The sequence below is a fragment of the Eulemur rufifrons genome, chromosome 1, assembly GCF_041146395.1.
Source record: "Eulemur rufifrons isolate Redbay chromosome 1, OSU_ERuf_1, whole genome shotgun sequence".
Classification (NCBI taxonomy): Eukaryota; Metazoa; Chordata; class Mammalia; order Primates; family Lemuridae; genus Eulemur; species Eulemur rufifrons.
The window spans coordinates 31,369,401-31,387,047 of record NC_090983.1 but is presented as its reverse complement, the minus strand read 5'-3'; the positions used below and the strand labels follow the sequence as shown (position 1 = coordinate 31,387,047).

Genomic DNA, 17,647 nt, shown 5'->3' with positions numbered 1-17,647 from the left:
CCCCGTCTCTACTAAAAAATATATAGAAAGAAATTATATGGACAACTAAAATTACATATAGGAAAAATTAGCCAGGCATGGTGGCACATGCCTGTAGTCCCAGCTACTCGGGAGGCTGAGGCAGGAGGATCGCTTGAGCCCAGGAGTTTGAGGTTGCTGTGAGCTAGGCTGACGCCACGGCACTCACTCTAGCCCAGGCAACAGAGCGAGACTCTGTCTCAAAAAGAAAAGAAAGAAAGAAAGAAAAGAAAGGAATAAATCTTGGCTTTCCCAGTGGCTCACTGTGTGACCTTGGGCAAATTACTTAACCTTTCTGTGCCTTAGTTTCACATTTTAAAGCAGGGGTCATAGTAATTGTACCTATCTTAGAGAGGGTTGTTGGGATGATGAAAGGAATAAATATTTGTGAATAGCCTGTGTCTGGGGTACGGTAGTTGCGATGTAAGTATTTGGTATTGTTTTCATGATTTTTTCTCTCTTTTTTTTTTTTTTTGAGACGTCTCACTCTGTTGCCCGGGCTAGAGTGCCGTGGCATCAGCCTAGCTCACAGCAACCTCAAACTCCTGGGCTCAAGCGATCCTTCTGCCTCAGCCTCTCGAGTAGCTGGGACTACAGGTATGCACCACCATGCCCGGCTAATTTTTCCTATATGTATTTTAGTTGTCCATATAATTTCTTTCTATATATTTTTTAGTAGAGACGGGGTCTCACTCTTGCTCAGGCTGGTCTTGAACTCCTGAGCTCAAACGATCCACCTGCCTCGGCCTCACAGAGTGCTAGGATTACAGGCGTGAGCCACCGCGCCCAGCCTGTTTTCATGATTTGAAATAATGTCTTCAAGGTCTCTCTGCTGCAGGATTGAATGTGCTATGAGAGAAGACACTATCAGTTTTTGTCTACCTTTATTTGGTTGAGTTCCTTGAAAATGTTTCCATATGGAGTTATAGTTCATCATCTTCCCTTTTTTTAATCTTTAAAAATTTTTCTTTATTTGTACTTGAACTTAAGAAATGGTCAAGATGATTGATTACTGCTTCATGAGCTTTTTGGTTTTATTTTAAAGGTGAAGTGAGTTTTGGGAAGGAAATGGTTAGGAAAATAAATATTTCCCTTTTTGACTTACCAAGGGAACTTGAGACCCAAAGAAAAGGGTGGAACACTTAGTGGCTTCCAGGAATTCATGTCCAGGAGTCTTTGGCTTTACCTGGGAAAACCCTGTGCTCTACAGTGACAAAGAAAGTTGTAAATTTGCCAGTAGGGGACGCTGTTTGTCAGGGTTATCTTAATGCAGGAAAAGGGGAGGGGAAAAAGACAGATAGGCAATGATGACATCAGCAGGAAATTAATATCAGACCAGAAGATCCAGTTTGCACCAAACGGCCAGCAGGTCTTGAGCTCTCTTCCCGCGCAAAAGGATTCTAATTTCTCTAAAACTTTGTTTTCAGGCAATTTCCTCGAGAACCATTTACCTCCAGAGGATTGGTGGAACTTGATCGGAAGGTGGGTAAGTAACACTCTCCCCGCTGCCCCCACACTATGTACTCTGATCTTTCCTTTGCTTTTTCTTAGAAACTTGTAAAAACTCATGTCAGCAATGGCGCTATTTCTGCCTGGATTTCTTTACCATGCCAGGGAAAACGAAAGTTAATAAAAAACCAGGCAGGCTTCAACATAGCGTTTTACCGCCAGAAATATGCTAGTCCACAGAGACTCCCTGCAGTTAGAGATCAGAATCTTCAAGAAACCTCAAGGCGAATGTCTGATGTGGTAGAATAGAAAGGCATCTCCAAGAAACCACTCACGTGACCTCAGGGCTATTAGCAGGGAAGACCCATGGACGATCCCATTAAAATCAGCATTTTAAAATTTCCATTTTCCTAACAACACAACTATGTGCTCATTGCATAAAATTTGAGAAACTCACATGGGAGCCCCCCAAATTTGTATTATCTATATATTTTTATTTTATATTTAAAAAATTTTTTTAAAATTCTTTTTTTGAGAGACAGAGTCTTCCCGCCTCGGCCTTCCAAAATGTTGGGATTATAGGCATGGGGCACTGTGGCTGGCCTGTTTTATCTACAGTTATACCACCTCCATGTAACCATTCTTTGTTATTGAAGTTTTGATTTTTGTTATGTGTTCCTTGCTTTAGAAATATATTCCTGTTTCTAAAAATAGCCAAGTCTTGCATAATAAATATATGCCTTAAGTCCTTATAGAATAAATAACATTACAAGGGAAATTTTATCAGTGCACTGTTCCTTTGATTAGAATGAAATTTGGTGTAGAGAACACTGAAGTTTGTGAACTGGTCTGCTGGGAACGTTAGCTTGTGTAATTTGCAACTTCCTACACTGATTTGAGCAACTCTTATCTGAAACTAGCTTTTCCTTCTGGGTCTCTGGCTAGGGCTTCCCCTTCTGTGAGATGCAGGCCTGCCTTGTTACGGGGCACAGTCCGAAGTTACGGATGTAACAAACATCCCTCATGGTACTGTAACTGAGGTCAAGTTCATACCACTCGATGGCGGACAGCCAGTAAGTCCAGAGACAAGGTGTTGGGGCAAGGAAGACTTTTATTGCAAGAGCAAGCAAACCGAGAAGATGGCGGACTGATGTCCTAAAGAACCACCATAAGTTAGTGTGAACTTTAGGTTCCTTTTCATCTTAAGGGAAGGGGAAGGGGAGGTTGGGTTTCAAGAGGTCACCAAGGAGAGCAGACAGCTGGCATCAGTCAGCGAGGGCTTCGGGGATTGTAAAACCTCTCTGCTCTTGGTCAGTTAACTTTGGAGGATGCAGGACAGGATATTTCTACTTGTGTGTATACTATACTTGTTTTATCTTCCTGGGAATTAGTTTTAGAAAAGGTGCGGTTGTCACCTTTCTTTTAGCCTCTGTGCAGAGCTAAGCAGAAGATTTTGACCTAGAGGACATTGCCACAGGGGGCCAGTAGCAAAATGGAGGTAGTTGAGTTAAGCCTCCCTTCCACTGCTACAATTTCCCCACTGTCAAAGGTTCATTCCACAATCTTGTGGAATTGGGGCCAGGGGCGTCTCAGCACTGGCTAATTCCTGCTGGGCGAGGTGGACAAAGGGCAACTGTGGAATGAAACTGACCTGACTAAGGAAATATTTCCTAGTGCCCTTCTTTGGAGCAATGATCATAGGCATCTCCCTTTTTGTTTTGTTGCTTGTGATCAGACCTGTACAGCTCTTGGTTGCAGAATATATGATATAATAAGTTTTGCTAGTGTGTATATCATCGTAACCAAAAGAAGAACAGTGAAGCCTGATTTCTGAATGCATCCCAGAATTCACCAGATTGCACCGGGAATCCAAGAGAATAGGTCTATAAACCAGTCTCTAAGAGTGTCTAGGCTTAAACCTGCTTTGGTGTTCGAAGGTTTGTTGGAGCCAGGGAGGCTGTTGCTTAATTTGGTCAATATGCATCTTTTGTCTCTTTCAGAGAAGGAATTAATATAAGTGCAACAGGTGGTGTTAGCCACCATACAGACTCCTCTTTGTTCTGTAAGCATGTAGTCTAGTACAATGTGGTTATCAAGCACTACTTTAGCAAGGGAGTCGAATGATTTTCATAGACTAGCAAGAGCAAGGGCAGTTTTATTAGCAGTAATATTTAAAGTTTTAGATAAATTTGTCAGTACACGTTGATGAGCAGGGAGGAGGGAGTAGCCAAATAAATATTTATCTCCATCTGGAATTTCCCCCAGGAGATCACTGGCCACTCTGGTAAATAATTTTAGAGAACTGGTCCAATGGGCAACCTCCAACCTGTTATGGACAGAAAAGGGGGTCACTGTGAGTCCCTTGAGGCATAATCTCTGAAGAGTGTTAGCTAGGCAGGGCGAGGCCCATCGGCCTTTGTCCCAACTGCACACAAAAATGTATCTCTGAGGGGCACACAACCCTCAAGAGGGTCTCATCTGTAACTGACTCATATTGAAATGATAATCATCCTGATTTATTTTTTGGTTTATTGACCTCTTAGTTCTGGTTCTATTATAGTTCATAGATTAGGAGGGATCCCCTTAGCTGCACCATTTTCTGGAGTGGCACATCTAAAAACACATAGGGGGCTTAGTCTGAGACAGATCAGATACAATTTTTACTCTGTATAGGGCTTGGGAAGAAATGAATGGGAATAGACAGAGAAGCCTTTCATGCCAATTTGGTGTTAATAACTGAGTAGGTTGCACCCATGTCCATTAAAAAGTCAGTTTGTTCTCCCTGCCAAAGGTACCCAGGGCTCCTGTGGGGGAATCCGAATGGGGTGTCAAGCCTGTATTCGCATGTTGTAATGCAGTTACTGAGTGCTTTTATCTATAGTTTTGGAGCAGCACCTTAATCCTTGCCTGGTGTGGTCTTAGGTTCTGTTTAAAATTTGTTATCTTACTGTCACAGAGTCTGTTCTGTCAGTCTTATGATCTCTATCTGAACATTAATGTTAAACTCCAAAAGGGAGGGGGCGTAATGAGGCGCGTCTGACCTCACTTACCTTCGTGGCCAGGAACTCAGGTTTAAGGTTTTTCTGGGGTCCCCTTGGCCAAGAGGGGGTTCGTTCACTTGGCTTGGGGGGCTTAGAATTTTATTTTAGTCTACAGTTCCCCATTTTGGCCAAGATTTGCCAGAGGCAGCATCAGTGTTATTTTGTCCCATCATTGCCAGGGTGGCGTGGTCACCTGCCCAGGCCCATCCAGGCCCTCAGTGGGACCCCTGTGGCTAAGGAACTTAGGCCAAGGGCTTACAGCTACTTAAATATTTTGGGCCAGATGGGAATGGAGGTGGACAGGCATTCATCAACGCTTTGACACCTTTTAGGCAACATAAGAACAAAAATCAAAATGCCAAAGCCAAAGTAACAAAATTAACTTATCTGTAAACATTGAGTTACTATAACCCTGGCTTTAGTTGTAGACTTGTAGCAATTTGCAAAATAAAACATAAGCATTTTGATAAAGCCATTTGAGCCTAAGGTGGCTGATAAGTTTTTATCCTAGCTTTATTTGTAAACACCATAACTGGGAACAACGATAAAAAAAGGCTCTGTCATCATGTATCTTGATTGCCCTTTAGTAATTCTCTTTTAAGTGTATGGGAAGCAGGGAAATGTTTAGGGTTGGGATGGACGGAAAGGAGGCAAAATCCCCCAGTTTGCCAGCTTTTTAGGCATTTGTGTGCGGGTCCTTGATTTGGATGGTCTGGACTAATTTTATTCCTCAAAATTGGCCCTTACCCTCTCACACGCCCACCTCTTCCACGATAGTCGCTAGGTCCACAGGGAGGATGTCTGTACAGTGTTAGCAGCAGGGCACTGCTGATGGAGAACAGACTGGGCCGGTGGGATTGAGTAGTTTTCAAATTCTGGAGATACCAGGTACACTTTGCTATTTACTTAATTTTTATCTTGAGTCTGGAAAAGAAAGCATAAAGAATTAGTAATGCTTTAAGCAAAAAGTCATAAAAGAATTATTTTAGTCCTCTATCTGTTCAGTTCCATGTAATTAATTTTTGTTTTGCTTGATATTGGGTTAGCAATCCTCATGAATGCATGAGCTTTTTAATTAGAGACCTTTTTATCTAGTCCAATCAGAAACATGTATTCAAGAGTACTAATCAGAGTCCTTTCCATGAATTTTTTTTGAAGTAGCCATTATAAATTACTTTTTGAGAAAAATCAAAGTAAAACAACAATTGTCTGTGGATGACAAAAATCTTAAAATAGTCATGGTGAAAGACACAAAGGAAATTTGATTATTTCTGTGGCATATAACAATTTAACATAATCATAATTATTATTGATAACATATACCAAGACATATCAGATTTTTTAGGAATCTCATACAATTTTGGAACACATATTAATAACATGTTTAGATAACTTTAACTCAAGGAAAGTTAAATACCATTTCAAATTTGGCAATGTTTTCCCTAGAATTTTAACATACCAAATAAGCCTTCTATGTTTTTCTCGGACTTTTAGAGGCCCTAATATCAAAAGTTAGTTTGAAGTAATTTGAAATTTTTAATATTAGAAAGTTTGTCAAATATTAAAAGTTTAAAGCATTTGTTCAAAATAGAATCACAAGTCACTGTAAAATAATGATCATTTATTTAACCAAGAGTGATTAGTCATCAAGAGACTTCAACGTACGGGAAGTTACAGGGATGTAAAAACCTTACTCCTTTTACAGTTTAGTTTTCCTAGTTATTCATAAACCTCATAAAGACAAGACACGAATTGTCTTGATAAAGCATAAAATCTTTGTTTCTTTTAAGCCAGTTACCCAAAAGGTAAAGAAAAACCTTTGATTGTTTCTTTTTCATGGGAAGCTCATTTAGACAACTTGGAAGTCAGACACGATAAGAAATGGCACTTGAATTAGCCAAACACAGACGAGTGTATGTAGGGTCACGAGTGTACAGTGCATTATAAAGGAATGCGAATAAGAAAAACTAGTACTTGGAATAGGAGAACAAATGACTCAGCAACAGCTTGAGAAGTTTTCTGACCATATTAAATAATTTAGACCTATCAAGAAAAGCCCAGTGTAGAATTAAGACATACTGAAGGAAAACATTGTTTTTCTAAACCTTTAAAATAAAACATTTTAGCGTCAGGCCATAACAACAGATTTAGGAGCACACGGGAGAAAAGTTATAGGAGCTGATGCAAAAGTCGAAGGTGAGAATTACCACCCTAGGCCTTCTCAAGGGGAGAAAAAGCTGAAATCAGCAAGACATACAAGAAGTTAAACTTTGGACATACAAGTCTGAGAAAGTTTTTAAAAAAGGAAAAAGAACAATGGTGATCTAGCACCTCTTGTATTATCCTGGATAGAGCTGCATGCAGCCCATGCTACTAAGTAACACAAGAATGGAAAACAAGCACCACATGTACTCAACTATCAAATTGGTATTAACTGATCAACACTTATGTGCACATATAGTAGGAACATTCCTTGGGTGTGGAGCAGGTGGGAGCAGGGAGGAGGGGATGGGTACATTCATACCTAATGGGTGCAGTGTGCACCATCATGGGGATGGACACGCTTGAAGCTTGAAGCTCTGGCTTGGGTGGGCAAAGGCAATATATGTAACTTAAACATTTGTACCCCCTTACTATGCTGAAATAAAAAAAAATAATAAAAGGAAACAGGTTATAGAACTGAAATCAATATGTCATGTAACTTCATTAAGAGCAAATTAATACTTTAAGAAAACATTGTTGTTTTCACCCCAAATTTTTCTTTGTAATTGCAGACAATTTGATCTCATATAAAATTTCTTCATAAATTTTCTTTTATGAACCTTATCATAAATTACATAGAGCATCTACAACATACTTGGACTTTTTGTTTTGTCCTAAATTTCCCCTTTCTTAAATAACCACTCATTTATTTTAGGACAAAATTTTACCATCAGAGTTCTTTTTTATACAAAATTATTTTTTTTTATTTTTTCTGTTTAATTTTTCTTACTAAAAATAAATTTTTATAACTATAACTTTTCTCACATCTCTCTCTCCTATTTTACTGGTTCCTATCTTGTTTTTATTTTTCCTTAAATATATATATATATATATATATATATATATAGATTTTGGAGACAAGGCCTCACTCTGTTATCTAGGCTAGACTGCAGTAGCACCATCACAGCTCACTGCAACCTCAAATTCCTGCGCTCTAGCAATCCTCCTGCATTAGCCTCCCAAAGTGCTAGTATCACAGGCATAGGCCACCATGCTCAACCCGCCTTAAATCTATATTTTGAATCAACCTTTAAATAACCTCTGAATAGACAAAATTATTTTTAATGAGGACATATTTTATGTCTCTTATATAATTTTTCTCATTAAAAGCATGTTATTCTTTGGTATACTTTATATATAGAATCTCATATATTGACTAAAATATAAAAATAGAATTCTTGGTGTGGCTTGCACCTATAATACAGATGTGGCTCACGCCCGTAATCCTAGCACTCTGGGAGGCCAAGGTGGGAGGATCACTTGAGGTCGGGAGTTGGAGATCAGCCTGAGCAAGAGTGAGACCCTGTCTCTACCAAAAATAGAAAAATTAGCCGGGCATGGTGGCGCATGCCTGTAGTCCCAGCTACTTGGGAGGCTGAGGCAGGAGAATGGCTTGAGCCCAGGAGTTGGAGGCTGCAGTGAGCTATGATGACGCCACTGCACTCTAGCCTGGGTGACACAGGGAGACTTTGTCTCAAGAAAAACAAAAAACAAAAAACCCAAAAAACAAAATTCTTATTTTAGTGACTTTAAATTTTAGTGAAAACCTAAGAAGCAGGAAATCAGGAATTGTCTGTCATATATCAGTATTTTTAGATGAGAGCCATTTTATAAGTTTTGGAAAACATGTTTCCTTATAATTTTTCTGTTAATTGGAAATGATCCAGACATTTAAAGAATATTTACTATTTTATTTAATAAAACCTTAAGATTCCAAATTACATGAAAAGTTCACCTCAGTATTAATCCCATTTTAAATTTACTCAATTTATTCATTTTTAGCAGGTTAGATTCCTTACAAAAACTGAGGTATTAGACAAAGCTAGTCATCATTTTAAGTTGTTCTCCTTTTATAGCCTGTGGGCGAATATTAAATATTTGTCTAAGTATGTACCTTAAAGTTAAATATATGGGTATTTTGCCAGTAGCTCAGAAGATTCAGCTGTTTTTATTAAACCAATGATATTAAATTAGTCTTACTTTTCAAAAATCACACAAACAATGATCATTTTTGGTTTTGGCTGGGTCTATAATTTTGTAAACTTTGTTTCAACCCTGATGCCTTAAAACATCTAATAAAGGCAAAACATAAAAATGATGAGTAAACCCAGGCAAAAACATATGCTGACATTTGAAGACATTTTAATGTTTTTTTAGTCAATGATTTAAAAACTAGCTTTATTTATTAAAGATTACTAAAGTCACATGAACCTGCAAAGCATTTTGGCTTATTTACTAAATTTATGAGCTTGCCTTTATTTATAAGCCAATGTGGTACCAAGTGGACAAAACATATGACATAATGCATGCACATACACATAAACATATCTAAGCACATATACACATATGCCCACAAAGATCTAATCGTTTTTACCTCTGAAGTCTAGTCATGAGATAACAATATAAACTCACCAGTTTGCAAAAGATTGTTGGGTCCAAATTATATCTGAAAAGTTGGAATTTTTCACATGGCTAAACTTTATTTACCCTAATAGATAATCTAATGAAGGCTGTGGACCAAAGTTTAGGGTAAAGCAGTTTCCATGGCAACATAAGTTTTTTTATATATTTATTTATTTTAGAGACAGGGTCTTGCTCTTGCTCAGGCTGGTCTCAAACTCCTGATCTCAAGTGATCCTCCTGCCTTGGCCTCCCGCAGTGCTAGGATTACAGGTGTGAGCCACCATGCCCAGCGAACAATTTAAGTTTAAAAAAGCCTCTTTTACTCCTTTGTTTTCTTCAGTTTCAAATGAGTTTTCAATGTTGATATTTTAGCCAGAACTGGCTGAATTGTATAGGAAACCAAGATTTCCAAGTAGCCTTGAATTAGTAATGCCATAAACAGTGAGTTTCATTTCAACAAAAGTAGAATGTAACAACAGATTCAAAGTAGGCAGAAAAGAAAATCAAGACAGTTTAACAGCCTGTACATTTTACCTTTACGGTGGCAGATTGACCATTGGAGCTCTGAATTTTCCTTGATGTAATTTGCCCATCAATCTAAACATGTGCACAAGAAAGGGCCATGATATGTAGCCAGGTGGAGTCCTAGAAAACCTGGCATGCCTTTGAATTTTCTAATCGACAGTACATTTACATGCATACAGCAATTCAGATAAACACTCACTACAAAGAGAAATTCAAGAGCTTTCAAACAAAAGCCCGGAGGGTACAAATCAAACAAATGCAAATGAGCTTGTTCACACATTGGGTAAGAGTCCAACAACTATTCCTCTCTGCAACTGCATACCCTAGCAAAAACAAGAACAGGGTGGCTTATTCCAAGGAAAAGCCCAAATGGAGGGGAAGGGAGTTCCTGGTTTTACACATCAGAGAGACTTGCCCTACAAATTCCAAATCAAGTCTGTTGACTCACAGAGGTTTGTCGGTTCTTCGCTCCAACGGATATAGGCTGGGGCAGTCGTGCCTTCCCGAGGAATGAAGGGAAGTCCGGGAAACAAATGGCCCCAGCAGCTGCTAGGGACGTGCCCAAGAATTCCCCTGAACGGGGTCAGCTGGCAGTGAGCAGCGACTCCTGGCTGGGTCTTGCCAAATTTGTAACCAATTTCAAGCTTATACCACCCGCTGCAGGACAGCCAATAAGTCAGGAGACAAGGTGTTAGGGCAGGGAAAGTGACTTTTATTCAGAGAGCCAGCAAATCGAAAGAATGGTGGACTAATGTCTAAAGAACCACCTTACGTTAGTGTGAACTTTAGGCTCTTTTTTATCATAAGGGAAGGGGAAGGAGGGTTTGGGTTGCAAAAAGTAACCAAGGACCGCAGACATCTGGGTGTCAGTGAGGGTGTGAGGAGGTTATAAAACTTCTTTGCTCTTGGTCAGCTAACTTTGGAGGATGAAGGGCAGGATGTTTCTAAAAATCTTTAACGTAGCATTGTTACTCGTGTACAAGAAAAGTACACTGTGTATACTTTTCTTATGTCCCTGGGAGTTAGTTTTGGAAAAGGGACGATTGTCACCTTTCTTCTAGCCTCTGTGCAGGGTTAAGCAGAAGATTTTAACCTAAAGGCTGTTGCTGCAGGGGGCCAGAGCAAAATGGAGCTAGTTGTGTGACACTTCCCTTCCACTGCTACAGCACCTCGTTGTCCTCGGGTTGGTAGATCCTTCAGAAGGATAACCCCCCAGATTGCTATTTCTCTAAAACTTAACGTATACATCCAAGTGCTGTTTCTCCCATTTGGTAGTAATGAACTTTGGGTTTGAGAGTGCCAATCAGGATACCAGGTGTGAGCAAATTGCACTATTTCCTCCTCTCTCTTGAGTATTTCCTACTGGTGACATTTTGATTTGGGAGAAATCAGAGTAAATTGAGTTCCACTATAAATTTCTCCAAACCTTCTAAAGTAACTTGCAAGTGTTGGAGTGGAGTTTTCTGGGCTGTTGGTTTCTGAAGTAGTCTCACAGTAATTTTTATTTTTCAGAACTTCTAGGAAAGTCTGATGCCTGGAACAGAGGAGGCTGGGATTGCGGGAGGGCCTGGGAAGACAGGGTGCTGTGTGTCTTCGCTGTCTAATGCCCTGCCTCACCTCTCTGTCTCTTTCAGAATGGCCATGGCATCTCAAGGTCTGAGTTTCAGTTCAGATAAAAACTGTAAAGTGAACTTTCGAGAGAGGCTTCTGATTATTGATTCAAGACTGGGGGCCAAGGACGTGGAGCAACTGAAGTTTCTCTGCCGGGACTTTGTCTCCCCCAAGAAGTTGGAGACGTGCCGCTCAGCCTTGGATATCTTTAATCTTCTCTTGGCAGCAGAGCTGCTGAGTGAGGAAGACTCTTTCTTCCTCGCGGAACTCCTTTATATCCTCGACTGGAAATCACTGCTGAAGCACCTCAACTACACGAAAGAGCAAGTGGAGAGTTTGCTGCCCACCCAAAGGAAGGTCTCTCTGTTTAGGTGAGGATGGGTCTATGATGAAGGCATCTCACGTTCATTCTGGCCACTGGGGCTTTGAAAGGAAGCTGGAAGTAAGATCTTTTTCTTGTCTGCCTCCTTGGATGATAAACAGGAAACTCTAAACCAGGAGCTTTCTCAGCCTCAGAATGAGCTGGGAGGTCAGCAAAGCTTCAAGACCCAGCTCTGGGCCTGGAGGTGGCGTCCCTTTGTTTGCTTCTCACTAGCAACAGAGCCCACTCCGTGTCGCAGAGCCCGCACTTTTCCTGGTTACCAGCCTCAGCGCTCGCACAGCCCTTCCTCCTGGTGGTCACTGGTGTGTCTACCCATGTCCAGGGATCTCCAGAAGAGAGTAATATATACTTGGAGCTAAATAAGCAAGAGGAAAAAGGAAATGTGTTTCTAGGGTAGGGAGGGATGCCATTGGTGGCATATCTAATTACAGATTTTTATACATTTTTGAGTGAAAATCCAGAGAGGTAAAATATAGGCATTTTGCCCAAAGAGGTAAAATTTAGGCAGCGGGCTTATCATGAGCCAGACCTTAGATGACAATGTTTTAAATTGTCCACTGACATAGTGTCCACATCATAGAATCCCAGAGGAGGAGCCTTGGAAGGGTGTTTTATGGTCAGGGTGATGAGAACACTTTGAGCCTTAGCACTGGAGCTGGTGCCCAGAATCAGAGCTGCCCCTGGGTCAGGGAAAGGAATGTTGAGTTCCAGAAATCCATATTTCCATTCTGCTGGGTAAACATCTGAGGGATGGTCTCTCGTACAGGGCTGTCTAGCTCGTGAATGAAATATTCAGTTCTTTTGGTTGTAGGTGACACGACTATCCAGAAGCTGGGGTAGTTTCCTTCCTTTTTCAGTATGTGGCTGACTGCATGTGGGCTGGCGTCAGGTCCTCTCAACAGAGGGCCTATCAGGGAAGCCTGAATCTCCCTTCAGAATGGAGCCAGGAGACGGGAGGGCAGCCGCGCTTGTGTTTTGTGCCTTCCTAGTGTGATGAAAACGGCCCTAGGCTGGAATCAGAAGGCCTGCCTCTCCTTCTTGCTGTGTTATCTTTATTTATTTATTTATTTATTTATTTTTAGAGACAGGGTCTCGCTCTGTCACCCACGCTGGGCTTCAGTGGCACAATCATAGCTCACTACAGCCTTGACCTTGTGGGCTCAAGTGATGCTCTCTCCTCAGCCTCCTGAATACAGGCATGTGCAACTAAGCCTGGCTAATTAAAAAAAATTTTTTTTGTAGAAATGGGGTCTCTCTATGTTGCCCAGGCTGGTCTTGAACTCCTGTACTCAAGCAATACTCCTCCTCGGCCTCCTAAAGTGCTGGGATTACAGTCATGAGCCACTGCACCTGGCCATTATCTTAATTTAAATAAGTCACTTAGAAACTCAGAGTTTTCATTTTTGAATCTATAAAATGGAGTTAATAATTGTCTACTTATGGAGTTGATCATTCAAATGGCAGGAAGCATTTATGAAAGCACTTTGTTTACTATGGTGTCCTCTGCAAGTGTGAGGCTTTATTTGTCATTTTGGGTGTATGTCTTAGAAACCTGCTCTATGAACTGTCAGAAGACATCGTCCCGGAGAACTTACAGCACATGATCTTCCTGCTGGGAGACTCGATTCCCAAAATCCCAATGGTGAGTGGGTCACATAGAGTGGGGTCGATGTTTGCACTGCCTTAATCAATGATTGGGAGGATGCTGAGAAATATTTTCAGGGAGGTTTATTTTTTGTGGAAGACAATGTCATACAAGGTTAGGAACATCGACTTTGGTGTTGAATGGGTCTAGATTCTAGTCCCGATTCTGCTTCTAACCTGGTGATGCAGGGCAAGTGATTGAACCTTCCTGAGTTTCTATTTTCTTATGTGTCGAATGCTGGGCAATTATGCTACTTCCTTTTAGGACTGTTGGGAGGATTAGATGAAATAATGTGCGTGAAGTATTAGCATGAGGGCAACATTGGCATAGTGACAACCATGCCGTAAATGCTAATTGCTGTTGGCATCCACCGTGTTTTATGGTGTAAAAATGTTCAGGGCACAATAAGGAAATGTGGAATCGGTAAACAATGGTAGAGTAGAAATTATTTGTTCATTGTCTACTTTGGGTGAGGTTTCTGAGGGAGCCTGGGTGTCCTTTTCAGTGGACTTTGCAGCATCTCCCATGTAGGATTTCAGTGAAGATCAAATGCGAGTTTGAGGATGTGCTTTTTAAAGGGCTGCTCATATGCTTTGAATTAATAGTAATGTTTTTAACATTAATGTAATTATTCTTTTTAGTATTGCTCTATTCGTCATATTTAAGGCTGGGAAAGTAGCTGCATGTTTCTCTCCTGGGCCTCAAAACTTTATGTTTTTCTTTTGATTCTAATAACAACTTGTGAGAAGCAAGGTAGTTAATTTGAGAAGGGAGTGATTTTCAAATTTTACCCTAAAACATTAATTGTATTTTTCAACTGCTATTTTTATTAGATTTTAAGTTGTGGAATGTTTGAAAATATAAAAAAAAATACATGTAATATGTATGGAAGTTATGAAATGTAGTGATAAAGTGAACAGCCATGAACTTACTATCCAACTTTTTTTTTATTCTTTTCTTTTTTTGCTTTTAAAGGGGATCACTACCCAACTTCTGAATGCCAATATCAAAGCCTCCTGAGACTGTATGTGTAGTTCTCCCAGATCAACTGACATTACTGACAAATAACTTTAAAGTAAAATCACTGAGGAGTGGGAAACTGATTTACATCTAGTAGATCAAATGAGGACTATGTTAGTAATTTATTATGCATGTTTTCTGGTGTCAGATCTGTAGATCTGAGCAAGTTAATACTGTTTTGGCTAAAACCTTTGAGTCTTTTCCCTACCCTCCTCTTTAGAGCCCTCAGGGATCTCAGCTGTTGTGTTCTTCTAGTTGGTCATTCTTATTCTACCTCTTGGGCTTCCTTTCTCTCAAAGATTGGCTGTAGGCTCTTTGGGGGTGGGGACTGAGTCTTACCCATCCTTGTAGCCCCAGAACCTTGCAGAGTCTGTTACAAAGTGGTGCTCAGGTGATCCCAATGAAAGCATGAATGAATGAATGGGATGATGTGATCTTCCCCCTTCTTTCTTTCTGAGAAAGGTGCCTGAACCCTTTGTATTTACAGGATTTTACCATAAATAACTAAGGGGATTAGCAGGATGAAGTAAAGCACTGGAGTGAGATTTATAGCATTCTCATAGATTTTGTTGCTCTTTGTCAGGATCTACTACTTTTCTTCCTTAGATGGCCCCTGGAAGTTCTGTGCTTTTTGTTTTTTACACTTGTTTTTGTTTTTTACACTTTTTTCTTTTAAATATTTTTATTGTTTAAAAAAAACAACAACACATGGGCACAAAAAACGACATAAAACAAATTAATAACTTAATGTATTACTATAAGGCTAATACCCTTGGAACCAGAACCTACGTCAAGAAATTAAATTTTGTGCTTTAGCAAAATGACATTTTATAATGTGCCATCTGAACTTTCCAGCTATGCTTCTCTGTTGAGTGTTTTCAAAATAAATGGAATAGAATTAAAAAAAGACAGAAAAAGAGACAAAGATTCTGATTCAAGCAGCAGAGACAGAAAAAAATAAATAAAAAAGGAAATAGACAAAAACAAAAAGAAATAGAATTTTGCCAGCCACTCCAGACAGCCTCTGGTTAGCCCTATTTCAGTCATGGCTCCTTCCTGGCCCCCTGGGACCACTCTCCCGACTTTACAGAACCACATTGTCCTATTATGTTTCTTTGTGGTTTTATCATTTAACTGTGCATCCCTAGACCCCAAATTTAGTTTTGCCCAGTATTTTCTGTCAAGTGCCTTTTAATCTATAGTCCAAACTCTCCTCTCCCAATCTTTCTTTGTCTCAAAATGTATCTGTTGAAGAACCTCAGGGCAGTTGGTCCGCAGAGTCTTCCCCAGTCTGGGTTTTGCTGACTGCGCACTCTTGGTGAGCCCAGCGTGTCCCTGTGTCGTGTGCGTTCCCTGAGCACCGGCAGCCGAGGCCGGGCAGGCGTCAGACTCAGGTTGGGTCCTTTTGGCAAGACTGTAGGTGGTCTTGTGCTGTTTCTTCATTAGGAGGTACACGATGCCCGGCTTTCTCTGTTTCGATCTTAGCAACTATTGATGTTCAACAGTTGTATATATTGATTCTTTGGGGATTGCACAACGGAGGTATTAAAATTCTATCATTTTGTTTTCCCCCATCTATTATTTGGCTACCCAGTGATACCACTTATATAAAAATTCTTGATTCTTTCTTCTCTTTATCCAGTTTTCAAGTTAATTGTTTGGTTTCTTGTCATTCTCTGAAAGTGACCCATTATAAAATATATATAAATTTGAACTCATAGATTTATATAAACATATGTGAGGGGTTTTAATCCATTGCAATTATTATCCTTACTGAATTTCAAATTGTCCCATTTTTGCCCAGGGGGAGCCTCTTCAACTTTGTTTGTAAGTCATTTTTTTTTTTTTTTGAGACAGGGTCTCGCTTTGTTGCCCAGGCTAGAGTGAGTGCCGTGGCATCAGCCTAGCTCACAGCAACCTCAAACTCCTGGGCTTAAGCGATCCTTCTGCCTCAGCCTCCCTAGTAGCTGGGACTACAGGCATGCGCCACCATGCCTGGCTAATTTTTTCTATATATTTTTAGTTGGCCAGATAATTTCTTTCTATTTTTAGTAGAGACGGGGTCTCGCTCTTGCTCAGGCTGGTCTCGAACTCCTGACCTCGAGCGATCCACCCGCCTCGGCCTCCCAGAGTGCTAGGATTACAAGCGTGAGCCACCGCGCCCAGCCTCTAAGTCATTTTGATATGACCTTATTAGTTTCTGATGGCTTCTTTGCTATCTGGCAAAGATGTCCCAGGTTCATTTTATACGCTTTCGGCCCAGTCCCAGAGTCTGTCATTTCTCTAAAAAGCCCTGGTTTCTTTTAATGAGAGATGCCATTTCAAGACCACAGATGAGGTACTGTAGTGTTCATTGCTTCTGGGTTGACACACACACATGGACACACACACACACACACACACACACATTTTATAAAGGTCCAAGAATTCTTGGGGAATTACAAAATAGGGGAGTTTTGGTTTAGAGAATAATTTTTGTAAAGCACTGTAGGGATATTCTACTTCTACAAAATTTCAGTGCTCACATTTCCAGTGGTCCAAAACAATTACCTGCTACAGTGACAGCATTTTCCCTTAATGCAGAATTTCTCAGTGTGGAGGAGATTCTTGTAGTTTGACAAGCTCTCCAGGTGATTCTGATAATGTTCTCTCCCAAGCTGGGGCATCCTCTCACAAATTTTCCAGCGTCTGGGTTGAGAAGGAACATGATACCACTTGTGATTGTTACACCGCGCCCTCTGTCAAGGGCAGAAGTCCTTATTCTCTGGACAACATGGGGTGTTTACAGAGGATGAGAGAAAGGTCATTCGCTAAAGGAGGCCCTGATATGCTCGACACCCAGTGGTGGTCGTTTTCCTCTAAGAAAAGCTGGGGAATGTGCTTTTTTCTCTCCTGCTTACACAGGTCCCGGCTCTCTTCCCGAAGGCATCTGTGACTATAGAATCATTTCTATGGTCAGAAGCATTGCAAACATCCCCCTCTCTGCTAAATTAGCTTTTAAATCATAAAAGGCCTGTGCTCAAGCAGCCAGATGATTTTGTATGTTTTTCTCACTCAGTATAACAATAACAGGAAATGTCACTGTGTTTAGCTGTGGCATGAAACTGTGGTGGTACTTGGTCAGATTGAGGAAAACTGTACTTCCTTCTCGGATTCCAAACGATCTCAGCTTTATTGTGAAGGAGATCTAATTCTTCATATCAGAACTGTGGCTGAGTTACACACCTCAGATAATCCAGGTTGATTTCTGCTGGACTTTGCCATCAGGCAGCGTGCTGCAGTGTGCAAAGG

The 17,647-nt window shown here is 40.5% G+C and overlaps 1 protein-coding gene across 1 annotated transcript in view; it reads left to right on the top strand.

Moving 5' to 3' along the window:
* Positions 1 to 1,390: 1,390 nt before the first annotated feature.
* CASP10 (caspase 10) overlaps positions 1,391 to 17,647 on the top strand; it is a 37,350-nt gene continuing 21,093 nt past the window's right edge. The window contains exons 1-3 of the mRNA XM_069485375.1: positions 1,391 to 1,500; positions 11,333 to 11,680; positions 13,240 to 13,333. Coding sequence (XP_069341476.1) covers positions 11,334 to 11,680; positions 13,240 to 13,333 — 441 coding nt within the window. The 5' untranslated portion in view covers positions 1,391 to 1,500; position 11,333. The remainder of the gene's footprint in view (positions 1,501 to 11,332; positions 11,681 to 13,239; positions 13,334 to 17,647) is intronic.